The sequence below is a fragment of the Trachurus japonicus genome, chromosome 18, assembly GCF_045865225.1.
Source record: "Trachurus japonicus isolate A0001 chromosome 18, Traja_1.0".
Lineage (NCBI taxonomy): Eukaryota > Metazoa > Chordata > Actinopteri > Carangiformes > Carangidae > Trachurus > Trachurus japonicus.
Window position 1 is genome coordinate 6,790,275 of NC_140924.1, and position 23,098 is coordinate 6,813,372.

Below are 23,098 nucleotides of genomic sequence, written 5' to 3' on the forward strand. Positions count from 1 at the left end.
CGGCGGTCGCTCCATCCGGCGGTCGCTCCATCCGGCGGTCCTGCTCCATCCGGAGGTCCTGCTCCATGCGGCAGTCCTGCTCCATCCGGTGGCCCTGCTCCATCCGGTGGCCCTGCTCCATCCGGCGGTCCTGCTCCATCTTTCTTTCTTTTTTGTGTCATTGTCTTGTGAGCTACTGGACTAATTTGAATTTCTCTCCTAGGGATGAATAAAGTATTCTCTACTCTACTCTACTCTACTCTTTTCCAGTGCTCTAGTTCCCTCCATCCAACACTTGCAGGATTTGGTTTCTCTGAATTTTTATTCTGAAATCTATTGGTTTCTATTGCATGACCCCCCAAAAAATGCAAAGTTTTATCAGCAACTGTTGATCAGCTTTCTTCCAATCAGCTAATCAATAATCAGTTCAGTTCAAGTTTATTTATATAGCACGTTTAAAAGCAAGCATTGTTGACCAAAGTGCTGTACAAGTCATATAAGACACATAATATCAAACACATTCAGACTCCAGATCCATACGCATGCACAAATAAACAGTTCCACAGCGTACATAGCTGAGTTTCCCATAATAACCCACGTTGAAGGCCAGCGAGAAAAAGTAGGTCTTGAGCAAAGACTTGAATTGCACGACATTTTCAGCAGATTTTATGTGAAGACATGCAGCTCTCATGACCTTGTTTTGAGTGAGCCCCAATCATAAGTTTAGTTGTAGGTATTCTACATTTATGTGGTTTGCTCCTTAGGTTTCTCTTCTTTGTCTGACTTGTGAAGACACGACATGGTGTCATCATGTTACTATGAGGGTACTGCAGTGCAAATAAACTCAGTGTTAAGGGAAGGTGTGTGAGTCAGTTGTCTCATCAGATGGATCATGGAGTCGTTGAGTGTGTGTTGGCTCTCTGCCTGGTGAAGTGAGTGTGTGTTTGTGTGTGTGTGTCCTCGTCCTTCCGTGGAATTCATGCGGCGATCAAACACTCCCACTAACACTAACACTCGCACTAGCAGGACGATTTGAATACAGAGGAGAGACAAGAGCTGGACTGAACTAAAAGAGACAGAGGGATGAACAGACGTCTGCTGGAGAGATGAAGCTGTGACAGGATGAACGGTAAGAGACAACTTTCTAAACACACACAGACAGGACGATTTAAAGAGTCGACTCACATGAAGGTCCTGGTAAAGTCTTGAAATTCTGAGTTTTAGAAATGTTCTGGTGACTGAAAGAACCATGTAATACTGAGTGTTTACTAGTAACTTAACCAGTTGTATTAACTTTAGCTAAAGTAATTAACTTGGCAGCCCTCTTAGGTTGACGTACGGATAGGGTTAGTCTTGTATGAAACAATGTGAGAGACGATGATAAATGAAAAGATTTTTTTAATTTGAACAAATGAGAAAATGCTTTTAAAGCTTAAGATTAATTAAGCATAATAATATGGCAAAGACAAGGAAGATAACTGGAACTGGACAAACTATCAAGAAAACAACAAAAACCTACCAAATAAGGAAGAGAACAGCGAATAACAACAAAAGACTAAAACAATTAAGACAAGGGAAACAACCACAAAAACTTAATATTGACGAAAAAAAACAACTACTGTACAAGAAAACTCAAACTAACAAGAAAATGGCTCACACCCACAACAAATACGAAGAAAATAACTGACTAAGTACAAATGATCAAACAACCTCAAAATGAAAACAAGGTGAAAAATAACTGAAAGGAGATAAAACAGTTCGGAAGTTGAACCAGCTGCTTTTATTGACCCTAAGTGAGATTTATGACCTTTAATCTGTTATTTTTAGTGTCATTGTTGTTTACTGATGAAGCCGGCGTCCCTCTCTGTGCTGTTAGATGTGTCCAACTGAGGCCAAACGTTAGAGTAAACTGTCCTCCGAGATTAACAACAATATGGGCGAGAGCCAGTTGCCGAGGTCAAAGCTCACAGCCGTCAGAGTTTGTATACGTCAGGAGGAATTTATGTGGGAACTTCACCAAAACATTGTTCACAGTCAAATTCGAGAGGAGATGAAAACTTCTATCTGGTGTTAGCTCAGCGGCTGTTAGCTTAGCATGGAGACTGTAAATGACTGAGCAGCTGACTGGTTTATTGAATCCAACAAATCCATCAAAAACTGAACAAATCCAATGTAATCTTGTGTTTAAAGAATGTACTGCCTATTATATTGTATACTATGATCCCTCACTGGCTTCCCACCAAGAATGCGGATCATCATGGCAAGACGAACCCCTCGCCGGTTATCTAACCTTATTTAAGCTGCACCGGGCAGAACAAACTTTGTGTTTGCAGGAAGTTTGGTAAATGTTTGAATGTTTGGCTTGTTGGTTTTCTCCTAAATTGTCTTTTATTTGACAGCAAAGCCATACATGGAAGTGCAGCAGCTGTGTCCGTAGACAAGACATCGTGTTTACACTGAAAAGCTGCCTGAACCTAGGTGGTGTTGTCTAAAAAACCCTGACAACGGAGCAAAAAGCAGAAGTCAATGTAGCAGCAAGTTATGCTAAGTAGATTTTATCACCACAACAGCATCCAACAGCCTGGAGGGTACAGTCTTTGAACTTCTCAGATCTGTGACTCAAATCAAAATAAAGGCTGAAATCCTAGATGGATGTGGTCCAACCCATGACAACTCCACTCACAGATCGTGTCCCCAGGTAGTGTCTAGTTTCGGCTCGCTAATGTTATTATCAAGTTTGGTGGTTAAGTTTTGACTATATGAATGAATGAATGAATTTAAATTTATTTACGTGTTGTGCACCAATTAAGGCGCCCAGCCTATAAGGGCTTACAAGACACATTATCATCATATTTAGACACCAAACAAAATCATCAGAGCACAGACAAAACCAAACAAAACCAAAAACCACATGGAATACACATAAATAATTCACTTTTTCTTTTTGACCAGGCACCTTTTATGAAAGTAGCTATAGTAAAGACTTATTTTCTGAAGAACCATTCCAACTTTACCTCATCATCAACCCAAAACAACTCAGGTTTCACATTTTGCATTTTCTGAAACAAAAACTGCCTGGCTTCGTCATATAACGGACAATGAAACACAAAATACAGTTCATCCTCGATTACATTTAGATTACATAATGTGCATAGTATTTCATCCTCAGGTACTGAGTTAAACCTACCAACTTCTATTGCCAGAAGGAGAGTCCCAGCCCTCAAGTGGGCACATAAAGATCTCTTGGATCTATCCAATGGCAAAGTCACATAGGGTTCTGAACAATATACATTTTTCAATTGGCAATAGCAGGTTCTGAGCTTTGGTTTAAACCAGATATCATTAGCCCTTTTTTCTTTATACTCAAGAAATAACTTATGTTTCACAAAATTAACATTTCAACGCAAACCATTAGTGAAAATATGTTGTTGATCAGCCTCACTAAAAATAGCTTTCATGTCACGATACCAAGGATAGACTATATTTTGGTTGTTTTTTGTGATATTAATTGAATCTCTTCAGTTCTGGGTTGGGGACAGCCTCTTCCTGGTCCTTGTAGCTCCACATCTGGCTGTTGTCCTTGTTGATGTAGCATTTGAAGGTCATTTGAAGGTTTTATGCTGTTTTTTTTTTTACCTTGTTACTTGATGTTAACATGCTGATCAATAACCACATGACTTCATTTGCTCTCCATGCTAAATATGGATCATACATACATTACACACGACACTAAAGGGACCACAATGGAAATAAGCTGTCGGCTTTTTGTGTTTTTATCCCTTTGGCAGCAGTTGTGTCGATGTATGTTTTCATTTTTAAACATATTTGTCTGTTGTCAATAAATATCTCAATCAATCAATCATTAGCAAGCTATTTTTAGCTCATATGTCATACTTCAGTTGGATCGTAACTGATGGTTACTAGGTGTGACTATTTTGTAAAAACACCTGTCTACGTCAGAGTTGGTGTGTGTGTGGTGCAACTTGTTTTTATCCCTCCATCAAATTCAAAAGAGGAACTAAGCAGGATTTTTTCCCGTGGCTATGCTACATGTTTATCTTAATTTTACCTTAATTAAAAAGCTCCAGAGTAATTGTGAACCATGCAACATCAGTGTAGTAGCCTACTCTCTCCACGCACCGCGACACAAACGCACTCTTTAACCCACAATCTTTTGTTTATGATGGTTAAGACTACACAGATATACACGTTGTAACATTGTTTGTAACGTTATCCACCGCTCCATGGGTTGATTTCGTTAAAAAACAAATGCACACGGCCAGGCGGAGGGTTAGCAAAACAGAGGGAAAGCGACCGGACTTGCACAGTTCCTCTTTAAATATTAAAAAAGTTTATGTTAAAAACATTGGTACAAGAGAAACACCATGAAACATCTGTGTAAACCTCATTAATCATTTATTACTGAATAACAATCACCTGCAATTAGTAGACAAACAAAGAAACAAAGTGGAAGACACCCCTTTGAAGGATTCAGCTTGACATATGTGAATTATTTACAGACAATAGGAAACTGACAATATAAAACACAAATTTAACGCCTACGTACGTGTGTGTGTGGTTGGTTTTGCAAAAACAATAATGAATGAATGGTTGAGTATAATACACTATTTATAAGAGCAATGGCATGAGGAAAGAAAGTGCTGCTGCTGGTATGTAGGTGTTTGCAGGGAGTGCCAGAAAGTTGAAGGGTGAGTTCAGGTTACAGTGAATTTGCGATGCCTTTCACTGCCAACTTCCTGGTTTTCTTTTTTAAGGCTACAGGTGCAGTGAAGAAAGGTTGAGGGCGTCGTTATGTCCCACTGCTTCACATAAATGTGCAGTTTCATGATGTGATACTAAGAAAGCCCTTCTCTGTGCGCTCTCCAATGAACACACTCCCTTCTCTTTATCTGTCCATTGCATCAGCATTTCAAATAAACACACACAGGGCCTCTCATAATAATTTACATGTCTCTAGATAGATAGGAGGACTGTTGAACAGTTTATTCAAATTCGCAGCCCAGGAAACAAAAGGGCCGTTTCTAACCCGGCGACCCGATGAGGTTTATGTAACGAACCCAGTTTTTGTTTACAACAGGCCGACTGGTTTCGCCTGGTTTACATACCGGCCACAGTAGTACGTTTACATGCAGAGCTTGATCGAGCTATGCTCAAAATTCGATTTTGGCGTCTAATCTGATTTCTGTCCTTGTCCCAGTTTACATGCAACTGAGAAAACCGAATAACTGACGGGGTCCGCCCCCTCATGCGGCGTCACCCGTTGTTTCAGCGGGTTAATACGCCCCCCTGTCCTGTTGACTTTTCTGTCACCTCGTAAAAAACTGAATATAAACAACTTAGTGCATAATAATAAATTCTCAACTGCAGTTCCCGACCAGACGCGTCAGTCTGGGCCGAATTCACGCTGACAATAGGATACAGGCTTCCTTTTTCATCTCTCTCTCTTTTATTTATTTAAAATAAAACACTCTTGCTGGTCACTCTGTGTGAAATGCATTGAATCTGCGCTACTTTGCCGTGTGCAGGCGGCTTTTCTTCTCCACTTCTCTACTGTTGTGGAGCATGCGCACATGCATTGTCCAGTTATACTCCGACTAAGGTGTATATGTTACGCCCCTGTAAAGGGGAATAATAATGAATACACACAGACACGGTGTATCGTCAGTCACGTCCAGTGTAATAATGTATTTTCAATAGTTCACAACCTTCTTCACAGCATTGTACATTGTTAATAAACCAAAACTGTTTAAGCACCTGTTCTGTCAATATATAGTTCAGTAAAAGAAATAAAGCATTGCGTTGGAAATATAAAATATATCTCTACAGTGTATTAAATCAGAATTGACTAACTGTATTTTCAATACACAGCAACTCGTGTGATAATATTCACTCACTTTTACATCTGCTTCTGTACAAATATAAACGAAAGTATCTCACATTTTATCATGTGGAATATTCACAACCAAACCTACATTCTGCAAAATGGAAGTTACTATCATTCATTCACTCATAAACAGAAAAGAATAACGGTGCAACACGTTTATCATTAACATATTCACATTAAATGTCTGACGTTGTAAATAAACAACATAACTGTACCTCTGAACCAACGTCGTCTACACGGCACGACGTAGCTAGCAAGAAACTACGGTGGAATTAGCATTGACATAAACGAAACTAAATAGTTCTCAAAAGTGACTTCAAACTCCGTTTATATACTCTCTACTCATATTTCGTGACACATAAAACATTTAAACACATGTTACAGCTGCTTTTGTTTACGTTTCTTACCTGTAAAGGGGAATAATAATGAATACACACAGACACGGTGTATCGTCAGTCACGTCCAGTGTAATAATGGACGAGCGAAACACCGTCCTTCCCCCCTACCGTTTCAGCTCAGGCAAAAGCAATCGAACCCCGAACACCCGAGGTGCTTTTAGGATTAGCTTTCAGAAACACAACTTATAAGATGAAACACTTGAGAAACAACATAAATAATATTAAGAGAGCTTTTCTAAAATAAAATAGATAATTACTTGTGTTTTACACCCTTTTAACTTGTCACTCTAACTTGTCACTCTATGCTCGCCTGTCTCACAGACCAAAACAGTAGATAATGGATCACTCGATCAACATATCATCTGGAATTTAACCTTAATCCACTTTTCTTAAACCTTCATCATTACTGATTTAATCATGTACTTTAATGAATTAAATCATTATAATACCATTCTTCCCTTTTACTGTTTTTAGTAAAACCATGTGAGTTTTTGAACCCTTGTTTTAGTTTTAACAGCATATTTAAACCATTACACACTCCCCCTCAATAAAAATGTCGTCCTCGACATGAACGATTAAGGCAGGTGCATATACAATCAAAATATTCTCACAGTTCTTATGTAGGCACTTGACCGCCCAAAAGTCCTTGAGTGTGATGTGTGGCAGATCAAGCTGCTTCAACAGTCCATCATGTGTGTGTTGGTATATATTGTCACTCTGCTTTCACAAAAGTCCATGAGCGTATGAGATGTGTATATGTGTGGTGACACTCCGCTTTCACAAAAGTCCATGAGTGTATGAGGTGTGTGTGTATGTTGGCACTCAGCTTTCTCAAAAGTCCATGAGTGTATGTGATGTGTGCATGTAAGACAGTCCATAAAATGTCTGTAGTTACCCATGTAACGACACAGGCTGGTATGTGGGATACTGTACAGAATCTGGCCACATGGTCCTTGGTTGGTGGATTCTGTAGTGCTGCATGGGGTTAAACCCATATGTGGATCTGGCTGGAGGTCCCACACTGTAGCAAACTGGATTACCAAACTCATTATAGGTGAATAGCTTTGGTGGTCGCCTTTCTCTCCTTGGCCGCTCTTGTACTTGTTCACTCTCACTGTGATTGTCACGTGGTGGAGGCGACAGAGGTGGCGATGCAGGGTTGTCTCCAAGAATTTCCGGTTCCTCTGGAGCCTCATCTCTGTCCAGCAACTCAATCTCACCTGGATCCTCTTCCAGCTGTGTCAGTCTTTGTTGTTGTTCTCCTTGCTTGTGATGTGCTCTTGCCGGTTCAGAGTCTGCTGCCTGGCCAACATATTCCTCTTGATTACCTGCCTGTGGTCGTGCATCCTGGAGAGGCTGTTGAGGTAGGTAATAGAGCCAGTCATCCTCTGAATCCTCATCACTGTCATCCTCTTGCTGAGTCTGAATACTGATTTTTCCTTCATCTGTCTGTTTCAGGCTTTTCCTCCGTGATCTGGCAACTTTTAGGGGAACTTCCAAAGGCAGATGGTCACACGGAAGTAAGAGATTGCGATGTAATATCCTGCTATCTCGCCCCTTTCCTTGTTCCGGTACAACTTCATAAACTGGAGCATCTTTGTTTACTCGGCGAACGACCTTGTGAATGATTTCTTCCCAATGACTGCGTAGTTTGCCAGTCCCTCCTCTTGGGGTCAAGTTTCTAACAAGGACGCGGTCTCCTGGTTCCAGCTCTGAGCTCCTTACTTTGCGATCATGGTTTCTTTTTCCTCGTTCAGCTGATTTTCTTGCACTGTTCTTTGTTATTTCATAGGCTTCCTGCATCCCTTCACGCCACTTTCGCATGTACTCTCTGTGGTCAGGTGTACCTGTTTCTGGTGTCAGACGGAAGAGGATGTCGACAGGCAGTCTTGGAGTCCTCCCAAAAAGGAGATAAAAGGGAGAAAAGCCTGTGACTTCACACTTTGTACAGTTGTATGCAAAAATCAACTTGTTCAATGAGTCCTTCCAGTTCGATTTCTCTCTCTCTGTCAGTGTTCTGAGCATCTGTATGAGTGTTCGGTTGAAACGCTCTACTTGGCCGTTTCCTTCAGGGTGGTATGGCGTTGTTCGTGAGCCTAGCACTCCAGAAGTCTGCTTCAGTTGTGAGAGGAGCTGGTTTTGAAATTCACCTCCCTGATCATGATGGATGCGCTGAGGAAAGCCAAACTTTAATGCATAATCATTGAAAAGCTTGTCCGCTACTGTTTTTGCCGACTTAGAGGTGGTGGCATAAGCTTGGGCGAATCTTGAGAAATGATCAATGATAACCAATACATATTCATAACCACCTGAACACTTATCAAGATGCAAAAAGTCAATGGAGACTAATTCAAAGGGCTGGGTTGTGACAATGTTGGTTAGTGGTGCTCTAATCTCTCGGCTGGGTTTCTTTTGTTTCAAACACGAACAGCTTCGAGCCACATAATGTTCAATGTCCTGCTGCATATGAGGCCAAAAGAAGCGCTCTCTTACCAATGAAGTGGTGCGGTCGACTCCTTGGTGCCCCATGTCATCATGTAGTTCTTTCAAAACAGTTGTCTTGTACTTTTCTGGCAGAACAAGCTGTGTTCGTGTGGCTGTTTTTCGACGCAGGATGCCATCATCATCTAAGGTGAGTTTTTCCCATTCACGCATCAGTCTTTTACTTTGTGCACTGAATGATTTTAACTGTTTGTTATCAGGTCTTGTATTTAACTGACGACACTCAATCACTGGGCCGATATTTTTATCTTCCTTCTGAGCTTGACAAATCTCTGCAGGCAAGAGAGGCTGATGTTTTGACTTTGTGATGTCATTTGACTGAGCAGACAGAGCCATGGACCACACTGAACTTGGACTTGGGTCCTCAACTGACTGTACTACTGCTTGTACTGACCGAGATGACAATTCCTCAGTGCAGTCTTTCAACATGGTGTCGATGTCTACTGGCATCCTCGAAAGACTGTCGGCATCGACATTTTCCTTTCCTGGCCGGTATCGTATGGTGAGGTGGAAATCCGCTAATTCAGCAACCCATCTGCATCCAGTTGCGTTTAGCTTTGCTGTGGACAAAACATAAGTGAGCGGATTATTATCCGTATACACTGTGCATGATGAGCCGATCAAATAGTCCCTGAATTTTTCACACACGGCCCATTTTAGGGCCAGGAACTCCAGTTTTCCGGAATGTAGATGGTAATTCTTCTCGGATACTGTGAGAGTCCGGGATGCGTATGCAATTACTCGCATTTTTCCTTCCTGTTGCTGGTATAAGACGGCCCCCAGGCCCAGGTTGGACGCGTCTGTGTGTAAAACAAAGGGTTTACTGAAATCAGGAAAAGCAAGTATTGGCGGCTCCACGAGATGATCCAAAAGTTCCTCAAGCAAGTGTTGATGTTTTCCTGTCCATACAATGGGCTGGTTGGAGGACGCTCCACTGTGTCTCCTTTTCATCTGTCTCATTTTTGTTTTATGTTTGTCAGTCTTTTGTGCATCAGCAGGGGCTCTCAAGAGGTCGTACAGAGGGGCTGCTATTTGAGAAAAATTACGAATGTACTGACGATAATAACTGAGGAGACCCATGATGGCTCGTAATTCTCCCACTGTGGTTGGCTGCTTGTCTTTTAAAGCTCTGACAGCTATGGTGTCAGCAGGGTCAATTTTACTTCCCTCTGATGAAACAACACGCCCAAGATAGCGAACCTCTCGACGAAACATCTCACATTTGGCCGGCTTCAACTTTATGCCATATTCTCTTAATCTTCTCAGCACAGTTCTGACATTTTCAACATGACTTTCAAACGACTGACTGAACACAAGAATATCATCGAGGTATGGAATACAAATCTGATCTCGAATCCCTTCCAGACACTCTTCCATGCACCGCTGGAAGGCAGCCGGCGCATTCATCAAGCCGAAGGGGATTCGGATCCATTCGTACAAACCCCAGGGGGTCACGAAAGCAGTGAGGGGGCGGCTCTCTTCTGCCATGAAGCCCTGATGGTAGGCTTTCCCCTGATCTAAAAGCGAAAACCATGAGTGCCCCCCTAAGCCGTCCATAATGTCCTGCACGCGTGGAATGGGCTGACGGTCTGGTACAGTCTTGTGGTTTAACTCACGGTAATCTATACACAAGCGTAAGCTTCCATCCTTTTTACGAACGCACACAACGGGGGATGCATAAGGTGAGTTTGATTTGCGCACCCAACCTTGTGTGATGAGGTCATGTAAGTAGCTCTTCATCTCCTGGTAAAGTGGTTTTGGCACAGAGATGTAAGTTTTAGCCACAGGCTCAGTGTCTTTCAGTGAGATGGAAAGCCGCAAATTCTCAATACAGCCAATGTCATCATCAGAATTAGAGAAAGAACCTGACTCTTCTCTTAACATTTGTTTAACAATTTCTTTTTCAGATGAACTGAGATGGTTCACATCGACTGGGGGATCCCACTCACCACAACAGGTTTGTTCATTTCTTACTGTCACATTACTCACTGTTACTGGAGGAGAGGCGCAGGATCGCTCGAAGATGGTCGGTGGATAAACTGCTTGAACTTGCTGCACTGTCCCAATAACAGTTCTGCCGGTGAGCACGACGTCATGGTCTGTTGGGTTTTGCACATCCACAATTATGAATGGTTTTGCCCCTTTTTCCAGTGTCACAAGAGTATCGGTGAATTCAAGTCCCTCTGGCCACTGTGGGTCAACACTAGGCTCAAACATCAGTGTTGTCTCAACTTGTGAAGGTGCTGTCAAAACACGGCAGTCTACTTTTACAGATGTGTGTTTGGGGACATGTACTCGCTCTCTGGTCATCTTGACAACATATTCATGTGATCGCTGCTCAGCTGTAACTTGCTCCACAAAAACTTCAGCATGATCCATCTCAAAGCCAGGAAAAGCTGCTTGGACAGTTTTAATTAGCTGCTGTTTATCAGTGGCGTTACTCTGCTGTAGCTCAGTATCAACAATCAGTCCAATAACATTTGAGCCAATAATAGGTCGTGCAAGACCGTCACCTTTAATCACCAGGGTGGGAACGACGACCTCTGTTGTGGGGACTCCTTCTGCAGCTAATCTGAATGTCACCTCTATCCATCCGACGTATGGCATGTCTTCACCATTAGCAGCAACAAGATTTAAAGTGTCATTAGCATCAATGATCTCAGAAATGTCTCTCAGTGTTACATGTGATAAATGTTCTGTTTTCCAGCGTTCACTCACCACAGTCACTTGTGATCCAGAGTCCCACAAAGCTCTAACCTGCTGGTCTTGGATATGGCAGTCAATGAGGTATTTATTTCCAACTAGAGGAGCAACTTTAATGTGTTTTCTTTTTCGTGTTGTGGCTCTGACTGTTTTACATGAGGTTGTTGAACATTTATTTCTGTGGGCCATCCAGTGTTCATGTTGACATGCTTTGGAACAGTATAACACACCTTTACATGCTGAACATTGCCTCAGCCTCACGTTTCTTCCATGTGCACCACAGTGTACGCAAAGTTGGGGCGCTGTTGATGATGTGGTCACTCCCTGCCCCGCTGGGGTAACCCTGGCCCGTTTAAAGCACTCCCTCTGAAATTACCTGATCTGCCCATTCTGCAGCCGGCGGCGAAATGTTCATTACTGCCGCATCTGAAGCAGTGTCTGCAGTCTTCTTGATTCTCCTGCTCGCAAGCATAACATCTCCTTCTACGACGTGGTGGAGGTGTGGGGAGAGGGCGTTGGCTGGCGAACCTTTGGTTGAGCTGAGGATAACCATGTTGTGCTGCAGGGGCAGGAGCAGCCCAGTGTCTCTGTGGCAGGCCATGGTGGACTGGTGCGAGCTGATGAGGAGTGCAATCTGGTGGGAAAGCTGGATCCGGGTGCTGCCTCGGTGGATAAGACGGCTGCTGCATTGACTCTTTGATGGAAGCCACTTCAGCTTTAAGGTCCTTTAAGAGAGACATGCTAGCTTTCATTTCCTGCAGTTCTGAAAGAATATCAATTTGATTCTTACTGTGACTCGGCTGACTTGTTTTCTCCTTTTTTTCTGCAGGGCTGTGGTCAGACTGAGCAGAGTGAACGGCTACAGGTCGCTGTGGTGTTGTCATTTTCCTCTTGTCTTGCCTTTCACTTTCATAAGCACATGCTGTATTCAGTTTTTCAAACAGGAGTTCATCAGAAACAGTAGCTTGTTCAAGATATGGCTGTAGATCTCGTTTGATGTTATCATTCTGCAAGCCAGTCATCACTGAGTGAAGAAACATGTTCTGTACTAGCACTGGATCATATCTTAGTCCTGACTCTGACTCTTGTGAGGCGAACAGAATCTTCTGCCTTAGATCTAGAGCACGGATGAGAAAGTTTTGAGGTGTCTCTTTTGTGCCCTGAACTTCTGATGACAACTGTTTGTATAATTCTGTGGCGCTCTTTTCTTGGTAATGACAACGGAGAATCCTCCTAAGTGTTGGTAGTCTGAGGTCACTTTTCCCCTCTAAGTAACTGCGTAACTGCATTCCTGGAACAATGGCCCTTATGACGGCATCAACAATCTCAGTCTCAGGAAAGCCCTTTAGGAGGCCATGCTCAAACTGTCGTGCTAGGCTGGAAAATGTGAGGCGATCTTTTTGTCCTGGTTCTCCGATCTGTCCTGAAATTTTAAACTCTTTGTGCCAGGGGGGAGGAGCCTGACCTGGACCTGCACCTGAGACTGGCGCAGTGTGGATGACTGCGGTGACCTGAGACTTGTGTTCACTTCCGCTATAACTACTCCCTGTAAAAGGCAGTGGCTCTAACTGTGGAGGTCTGCTTTCTTGTGGTGTAGTGACCTGTGTCTTGTCTTGTCCATCTTTATTTTCATCTGTTTTTGCTTGAAGCTTAGCTAAGTGCTCAGTCAAAGCTACTTCAGCATGGAGCTCAGTTACCTTGTCTTTTGCGAAGAGAAGCTCTGATATTCCCATATCTTCGAGTTCTTGTAATTCTTCTCTTTGCAGGTGATTACTTATCAATGTGATTAATGATGCTCTGTTCTTTCCTGCTACATGCTCTGATTTTTCTCCAGCAATACCAAGGAAGTCACATACTTTCTTTAAATTGTCTGCTGGCAGTGTACACAAAAGTTCAAGTATTTCCAACTGCAATGTCTCTAGCTCAATTGACTCCATTTTCCTTGCGGCAGCAACTCGATGCTCTGTAGCAGTAGTAATTTGCGTGCTAAACATCAGCAATAGCGCTCCTGGTGCTTGAAGTTCACCTCAGATTGCTTGTGCTCTTGTTGTAGACGTTAAACCACCACCGTACAAGCCAATGGATGCTGCTGGCCTGGGTAAGTTGAAGGGGACTGAATGAGAGCTGGCGACGTCCGTGGCTGGCAGAAGTCGTACCTCGTCTCACCCAATCCCAGCGGTGCCTCCAGAAAATGTTACGCCCCTGTAAAGGGGAATAATAATGAATACACACAGACACGGTGTATCGTCAGTCACGTCCAGTGTAATAATGTATTTTCAATAGTTCACAACCTTCTTCACAGCATTGTACATTGTTAATAAACCAAAACTGTTTAAGCACCTGTTCTGTCAATATATAGTTCAGTAAAAGAAATAAAGCATTGCGTTGGAAATATAAAATATATCTCTACAGTGTATTAAATCAGAATTGACTAACTGTATTTTCAATACACAGCAACTCGTGTGATAATATTCACTCACTTTTACATCTGCTTCTGTACAAATATAAACGAAAGTATCTCACATTTTATCATGTGGAATATTCACAACCAAACCTACATTCTGCAAAATGGAAGTTACTATCATTCATTCACTCATAAACAGAAAAGAATAACGGTGCAACACGTTTATCATTAACATATTCACATTAAATGTCTGACGTTGTAAATAAACAACATAACTGTACCTCTGAACCAACGTCGTCTACACGGCACGACGTAGCTAGCAAGAAACTACGGTGGAATTAGCATTGACATAAACGAAACTAAATAGTTCTCAAAAGTGACTTCAAACTCCGTTTATATACTCTCTACTCATATTTCGTGACACATAAAACATTTAAACACATGTTACAGCTGCTTTTGTTTACGTTTCTTACCTGTAAAGGGGAATAATAATGAATACACACAGACACGGTGTATCGTCAGTCACGTCCAGTGTAATAATGGACGAGCGAAACACCGTCCTTCCCCCCTACCGTTTCAGCTCAGGCAAAAGCAATCGAACCCCGAACACCCGAGGTGCTTTTAGGATTAGCTTTCAGAAACACAACTTATAAGATGAAACACTTGAGAAACAACATAAATAATATTAAGAGAGCTTTTCTAAAATAAAATAGATAATTACTTGTGTTTTACACCCTTTTAACTTGTCACTCTAACTTGTCACTCTATGCTCGCCTGTCTCACAGACCAAAACAGTAGATAATGGATCACTCGATCAACATATCATCTGGAATTTAACCTTAATCCACTTTTCTTAAACCTTCATCATTACTGATTTAATCATGTACTTTAATGAATTAAATCATTATAATACCATTCTTCCCTTTTACTGTTTTTAGTAAAACCATGTGAGTTTTTGAACCCTTGTTTTAGTTTTAACAGCATATTTAAACCATTACATATACATGACGGAGAAAATCGAATTCCAATCGCATTATCTGGGTGTCTTAATCGGAGTTCTCCAACTCCGATTTCAGTCGGACTAAGGTGTTTACATGCACTTCAGTTGTCCAGTTATAGTCGGATTAAGGCAATAATTAGGTTTTTTCAAGTGTCACGTAAATGTACTGACTGTTGAATATTAAACTATTGTATTCCAGCCTCTCGTATGTTTAGGTTTCCTGTGTGTGTACATCCATGGGTACACACTGCAAAAACTCAATATCTTACCAAGAATATTTGTCTTATTTGTAGTCAAAATGTCATTTCTAGTCAAAACAAATCTCATTATACCTAAAATATGTATATTTATACAAATACATACATAGTTATACATTAAAAAGTAGCTTGTTTTTAGACACTTTTTACTTATTTCAAGTCTATTTTCATTTGAAATAAGTAGAAAAATCTGATAGTGGAGCAAGTTTTTCTTTCTTATTACAAGCACAAAAAACTTACTTTCACTGGCAGATTTTTCTACTTATTTCAAGTGAATATTTGTTTGAAACAAGTGAAAATTATCTAAAAACAAGTGGATTTTTAGGTGATGAGTCTTATTTTAAGTGGAAAGAGATTAGTTTTGACTAGAAATGAGACATTTTGACAAGAAATAAGGCAAATATTCTTGGAAAGATTTTGAGTTTTTGCAGTGTAGTCAGACTGAAGCTGGACAATGCATGTGCGCATGCTCCACAACAGTAGAGACGGCACAGAGTGGAGAAGAGAAGCCACCCAAACCCGGCAAAGTAAAGAAAAAAACCCAACGTCAGTGCCGATTCAATGCATTTCACACAGCGCGACCAGCAAGAGTGTTTTATTTTAAAAGAGAGACAGAGAGAGAGGAAAAAAGGAAGCCCGTATCCTATTCTCAGTGCGAATCCGGCCCAGACTGGCGCATCTGGTCGGGAACTGCAGTTGAGAATTTATTATTATTAAGCTTATAAGTTGTTTATATTCAGTTTTTTACGAGGTGACAGAAAAGTCAACAGGACGGGGCGGCGTATTAACCCGCTGAAACAACGGGTGACGCTGCATGAGGGGCGGACCCCGTCAGTTATTCGATTTTCTCAGTTGCATGTAAACTGGGACAAGGACAGAAGTCAGATTGGACGCCAAAATCGAATTTTGAGCATAGCTCGATTAAGCTCTGCATATAAACGTAGCCTACTGTGTGATTATGTGCTTATGGGTGAATAAAAAAGGGCAGCAGTGCATTGTTGTGTTTCTAAACAGGCCATGTCACTCATGTCAAACTGGAAAACCAGTCAACTACTTATTAAAATACTTTAAACGCCCCGCATTTGCTCTGGATTTGTTATGGGTTTATATCTTATATCATTAAAGCAGAAGTAAGTGATATATTTGTGTTAATCTAAGTCTTAAATAGTTATATCTTCCGACAGCAATCACTTACATAGAGTGTTTGGTCTGAAACACGGGTCTGTCAGTCCCTCTGCTCTGCTCTGAGCCGAGGAGAAAACATTTATCGTATCCTACAGTTTTTATCCAATGAGGAGAGAGAACGGCATGCAGGGCTGTGTGTGCAGCCAAGGGACGCCGTGAATGTGGTGACGTAGGGACGAGGACTGTTATGGTGCGTTCAAGGAAACTCGTATTTTTCCGACCGTGAAGTGGTGCCAGTTCGATCTGGTACGAGTTCACGGGTCAGAAGTTACGAGTGGCCGTTATAGTGACTTTCACCGGTAAAACAGGTCGGAAAAACACGAGTGGGTTGCCTGGAACGCTACTAAGTCGTAAGTTGTGACTTGAAGCTGTAATTTACGATTTCAAAAGCCTGCCTGGAACGCAGCATTAGCCAAAACGACCGGATCGCTTACTTCTGCTTTAACTTGTTTGTTGTGAATATACTGTGTATCCAGGGTTAATACTGTTTGTATTGTGTGTGTGTGTTTTGCAGAGCGCCTGCTAACCACTCCCAACGCCAGTAGCAACAACACCTCTGTGACAACTGAGCTGCTGGCGACGTGTTTCCACAACGACGATGCCTTCAAGTACCGCGCGTACACGTTCACCTACCTGCTGGTGTTCCCGGTGGCGTTCGTCTGCAACATCGGAGCGTTGGCCGTTTTCTTCCTGCAGAGCAGCCGCAGGTCAGAACAACCACCAACCAAACAGCCAGACAACATAGAAACATGTCTCTTCTGCCCAGTGTGTCATTAGTATAGGGAACTATTCATTAGTTAAAGGGATAGTTCAAAATTCTAATTTCCCTCATGTGGACTAAGGGCTGGGAGAAGTTTCAGAGTCCTCCGTGGTTTCTCTGAGTTACAGGGGGTCTCGGCGTAGCAGTGCATGTCCATATGATGGTTGCAAATGGATACCAACTGTCTTTGTAACAAAAAGACACACCAAATGTTTTTGTGTGAACTGCGGGACTGCAGATAGAAATTAGCCTTAGAGCTAAATCTGGTGTATTTACATATTGTATGTTCATGAATACGCAGAATACTACAAAGGAGTATTAGGGCCATCCAAAGAAAAAGAAAAAAAAAAAGGCAGGCAAAAAATAGAAAAATCCGGCACAAGAAAAAAAAAAAACAGACAAAAGAAACGGGTAAAAAAAAACCCAAAAAATAACGGGTTAAAAATAAAAAGCTGGGTAAAAAAAAAAGAAAGACGCCGGGTAAAGAAAAAAAAACCACAATCCCAGAATATTAAGACTGCAATGTGTAATACCACATACAAATCCATTACATATATTATTTCAATAGCAGCATGTCAATACAATACAACATCATATATGTCACATTACATTTTGTTAGAAGCTGTCTCTCCAGTTTTGACATCAACCCTATTGTTTTGCTTTGTATGTCTCTAGCCAGCCCACAACCCGACTTTTGATGCACTTGTTGTAGCATCAGTCAGTTCTGATGAAGTAGCTCTAACATTTATTATAACTTCTTCTATTGTAAATGCAAAAAAAGCAGCTGTAAATGCTGATGTTAACGAAACTAACAAGACAAACAACCCCTTGAAAAGCTAAACTTGGGCTGCTGCTTATTTTGCCATTGCTGGTTCATTTGCCTACCACACTGTAAACAAATCAAGCACACCGCTGACTTACCTTCTATGCAAACGTGGATAAACAACATGATCAACCCTCAGTGAAGACTGTGTGTGTCCTCAGCTCTATGTATCAGCAATGTGCAGTGCAGTTTTTAAAAGGATAGTTCAACATTTTGGCAATTTCTCCTATCACTATAACCCCTATAGTCAGGTTCATTACCTTTAATTATCGGTGCATGTTGTTTTGAGATCGGCAGGGCAGAGACGTGAGCTGCTCAGTGAACACAATGGAGGTTGTGCACGTTCACCACGCTATGAAATAATCATGTAACATTACGAGTGGAGTTAGTAGTGGTGCAAGTAGTTGTAGTAGTATTGTATTGTATTTGGTTTTTATTAAACATGGTGTCTTGCACCATACTGTAGGTGCCCAGCCCTCATGGGCTACAAGACACACCAAACACAAAACAAACACCGGCACACACAAGAGGAAAAGGAATACATGCTCGTTCGCATGCATGCTCACACGTCTACATATTTTCATACAGTGCATATCCACACATGCGCACACATACACACACACGCATTCATGCATGCATGCTCGCACGCATGCATGCATGAATGCCCACATCCACACATACTGTACATATGCAAACAGAGCAAAAACGGTTGTATTGTATTATAAGTAGTATTTGCTTCATATGTCGTAATGTTATTATTATTATTATTATAACCTTTATTTAACCAGGTTTGTCCCATTGAGATCCAAGATCTCTTTTGCAAGAGAGACCTGGCCAAGAATGACAGCAGAGTTTCAACACATTAATAAAAACATAAAACAAACAAACAAAACAAAAAAACAAAATTGAATTTTTAAAAAATTAGTTAAAATAATTTACAAGATTAGTCAAACATTTGCACTCAATTAAAACATTTGCACTCCTGAAGCCTAGATGTGACTGTTTATCTCATGGTGTAATAGTGTAGTGAATGTGCAGGCGACAACTTGTCCTCCAGAGCGTTTTGGAGTTGTTGGATTGTGTATTTGATGAGTTTGATGAGGGACAGGGGACCTGCACCGTTCACCTCCATTGTGTTCACTGAGCAGCTCACGTCTCTGCTCCGCCGATCTCAAATGACGAACCTACTGCTATGACTGCTATAGGGATTATGGCAAAATGTTGAACTATCCCTTTACTGTAACTGGCCTGTCAGACTGTCCTCGCTCAGTTTTTGCCCACAGCACCATCTGGTGGACGTGAGAGGGAGCTGCAGCTCTGACTCTGTCCTGGTTTCCCCTCTCAGGAACTCTCCGTCCTGCGTGGTCATGATGAACCTCGCCATCTCCGACGGCGGCTTCTCGCTCACGCTGCCGCTGCGACTGGCCTACTACTTCAGGGGCGGAGTGTGGGACTTCCCTGATTGGCTGTGCCGCCTGTGCGTCTTCGGCTTCTACGTCAACCTGTACACCAGGTAACACACACACACACACACACTGGTTTAAAGGGATAGTTCAACATTTTGGCAAATACGCCAATTGCCGTAATCCCTGTAGTTTTAGGAGTAGATTCATTATCTTTAATTGTCAGTGCTGTTTTTAGATCGGTAGGGCAGAGACGTGAGCTGCACGGTACTTTCGTATTTCCCTAATCAAACTCATCAAATACACAATCCAACAACTCCAAAACGCTCCGGTGGACAAGTTGTGACCTGCACATTCACCACGCTATGAGATAATAACGTATTATTATGTAACATTACAACACGAGAAGTAGAAGAAATGTAGTTCTGGCTGCATTTGCCTCTAAAACAACTCTGTCTCGTAATGTTACATGACAACTTCACTGCAAAAACTCAAAATCTTACCAAGAATATTTGTCTTAGTTCTAGTCAAAATGTAATTTCTAGTCAGAACAAATCTCATTATACTAAAAATAAGACTCCTCACATTAAAAAGTAGCTTGTTTCTAGACACTTTTTGCTTCTTTCAAGCATATTTTCACTTGAAATAAGTAGAAAAATCTGATAGTAGAGCAAGTTTTACTTTCTCATTACAAACACAAAAAACTTTCTTTCACTGGCAGATTTTTCTACTTATTTCAAGTGAAGATTTTTTTGAAATTATCTAAAAAGAAGTAAATATTAAGGTGATGAGTCTTATTTTAAGTGGAAAGAGATTCATTTAGACTAGAAAAGAGACATTTTGACAAGAAATAAGACAAATATTCTTGGAAAGATTTTGAGTTTTTGCAGTGTTGTCCACCAGAGCGTTGTGGAGTTGTTGGATTGTGTATTTGATGAGTTTGATGAGGGAAACCAAGAAATCTAAGTTCTAAAAATAGCTTGCACCGACAATTAAAGGTAACGAACCTACTGCTATGACTATAGGGATTATGGCAATGGGCCAATTTGACAAAATGTTGTACTATCAAAATGGCGTCATTGTCCCCACAATGTCTGTAATACAGGAACACACACTCTGCTGCTCTTCCTCCTGCAGCATCCTCTTCCTCACTCTACTGAGCGTGCTCCGTTGGTTCGCCGTGGTCAAGCCCCTCCGACACCGCTCTGTGGCCACGCCCACTCGGACCTTTCTGGTCTGCCTGGGAGTCTGGGTGTTTGTGGGCGTGTCCTCCGTTCCCTTCCTGTCCAACGGGGTGATAAACCGGTGAGACACCAAAGACGAAAAAATGAAAACTTAGTGTTTGTGTGTGAACTTTTTTACTTTTGAGCTGAACGTTGATCGTATAGGTTTAGTTTAGGAGAACAGCATTTGCACAGAAGGTTTTTTATAAATGTATGGTTGCTCAACATGGAATACACTACCGCTGATCATAAGGGAAAACTCATTCACATATGTAGCATTTAAAAAACAGCTGAAAACATGCATGGCTTACTGATAACCAGCTCTGTGAACACTAAGGGCAGTTCTCTTATTTTAGATTGCTAAAAATAGTATGCACTTTACTCCATGCACTTTAAAAACCAGCACTTTATTGCAGATGCACACAAAAAAAAAGCACTTTATAACAGATGCACTTTAATGAATCTTAACAGCGCTGTACGACACCTTTCTCAATTAAATGCACTTTAATTTTACTACTACTCCTTGCTCCTTCTGACTGAAGCTACTGTGTGATATATTGTATATATTGTGATATACGGTATTTGTACCATGTTGTGCTTTGTTCTTGTTCTCGTCCTTGTCTAATGTTGTTTTTGTGTGAACTGCGGGACTGCAGATGGAAATTAGCCTTAGAGCTAAATATGGTGTATTTACATATTGTATGTTCATGAATACGCAGAATACTACGAAGGATATTAGGGCCACCCAAAGAAAAAAAAAAAGTCAGTCAAAAAAATCAAAAATCAGGCACAAGAAAAAAAAAAAAAACAGACAAAAAAAAAGTTAGGAAAAAACAAAACAAAAGCCAGGCCAAAAAAAATAAAATATGCAAAAAAAAAAAAAGTCAGGCAAAAAAAAGAAAAATCCGGCACAAGAAAAAAAAACAGACAAAAAAAAGGTAGGATAAAAAAAAAACCCAGGCCAAAAAAAAAAAAAAAATGGGTAAAAAAAAAAAAAGTGGGTAAAGGTAAAAAAAACGGGTAAAAACAAACCAAAAAAAAGGGTAAAAAAAAAAAAAGGAAGGTAAGTAAAAAAAAAAAAGGTTGTTTTTTTTACCAGACTTTTTTTCCTCCCGGATTTTATTTTTTTGGCTGGCCCTAACACTCTTTTTTTTTTTTACCTTGCTTTTTTTCTTTACCCAGCTTTTTTTTTTTTACCCAGTTTTTTTTTTTTTTGCCTAATTTTTTTTTTTTTTTGGCCTGGCTTTTTTCTTTTGGATGGCCCTAATACTCCTTCATACATTACAAAAAAACCCAAATAAATACATTTCTCTCCCTCCCTCTCAGGGCGGGGTCTCCGCGGTGCTTCGAGCCGTCCGGCTTCTCCTCCTGGGGCCGGATCCTGATCCTGAACTACGTGGGCGTCTCGGTGGGCTTCCTGCTCCCCTTCCTCACCATCATCGCCTGCTACAGCAAGATCATCCAACACCTGACGACGCGCTCCAGCCTCCACTGCAGCGGCGGCCCGTCCGGCTGCGCGCGCCGCCGCAACCGGCAGCGGTCGGTGTACCTGGTCGCCATGGTGACGCTGACCTTCCTGCTCTGCTTCCTGCCCTACCACCTGATCCGCTCGCTGCACCTGCACGCCATCTGCGGCCGCTGGAGCTGCGCGGCCGTGGTGCGGCTGCAGCGGGCGGTGGTGGTGACGCTGTGTCTGGCGGCGTCGAACAGCGTGGTCAACCCGCTGCTGTACTACTACTCCACCCGGACGTTCAGAGACAAGATGCGGGACGCCCACTCCTCGCTGCTGTCCAGCCGGCCGGGCTCGCTCCGGAGGAGGAACACCACCTGAAGAGAAGAAGAACCAGCAGACTAGCTTCAACTCTCTATTTATTTATTTCAATTACGAATATTTATCTCATTCATCGGAATACAATAACGGTGTGGTCTCTCAAGCTGAATAATGAAAAAAAATATTGGGTAACACTTTACAATAAGGTTCCCTTCATTAACGTTAGTTAGTACATTATGTAAGGGATAATGCCCGACGAGGTGTCCATTATCAGAAATTAATGGACGACGCGGAGGCGTGAACCGTCCGACGCGAAGCGGAGGACGGTTGCTTCCGCGAAGTCCATTAATCTCTGATAATCGGACACCTCGAAGGGCATTATCCCGCTTATACCATGGTCACTTACGAGATAAATACATATTAAATAGGGCTGTCAAACGATTAATTTTTCTAATCGCGATTAATCGCATTTTTTCCATAGTTAACTCGCGATTAATCTCTATTAAAAATATTATATATGGCGCTTTGGACTTTCAACCCTCCAAAGTGTTATAATCTCTATACAAACAACTTTTAGACCAGACCTAGCAGGCCTAGTACCTAATCATAACACATGATGCATGAAACTCACACAGAATTGAAACGAATTGCATCCAGTGGAAATTGCCCTTTACTTTGCTACGCCTCTGCCTGGCCATGTGCATTTGTTGACAACAGAAGCCGTCAAAAAATCAATACATCGCCACGTGCATTTGTTGACAACCGACTCCGTCAAAAAAATCAAT

The 23,098-nt window shown here is 41.7% G+C and overlaps 1 protein-coding gene across 1 annotated transcript; it reads left to right on the plus strand.

Annotated features, from left to right (window-relative positions):
- The first annotated feature begins 1,031 nt into the window (after positions 1-1,031).
- Positions 1,032-22,373, plus strand: cysltr3 (cysteinyl leukotriene receptor 3). The gene is made up of 5 exons (XM_085759221.1): positions 1,032-1,108; positions 16,848-17,040; positions 19,262-19,429; positions 20,457-20,624; positions 21,869-22,373. Exons 1-5 carry the CDS (start codon positions 1,102-1,104, stop codon positions 22,371-22,373), a joined length of 1,041 nt encoding a protein of 346 aa, XP_085615347.1. The 5' UTR covers positions 1,032-1,101.
- The last annotated feature ends 725 nt before the right edge of the window (positions 22,374-23,098 follow it).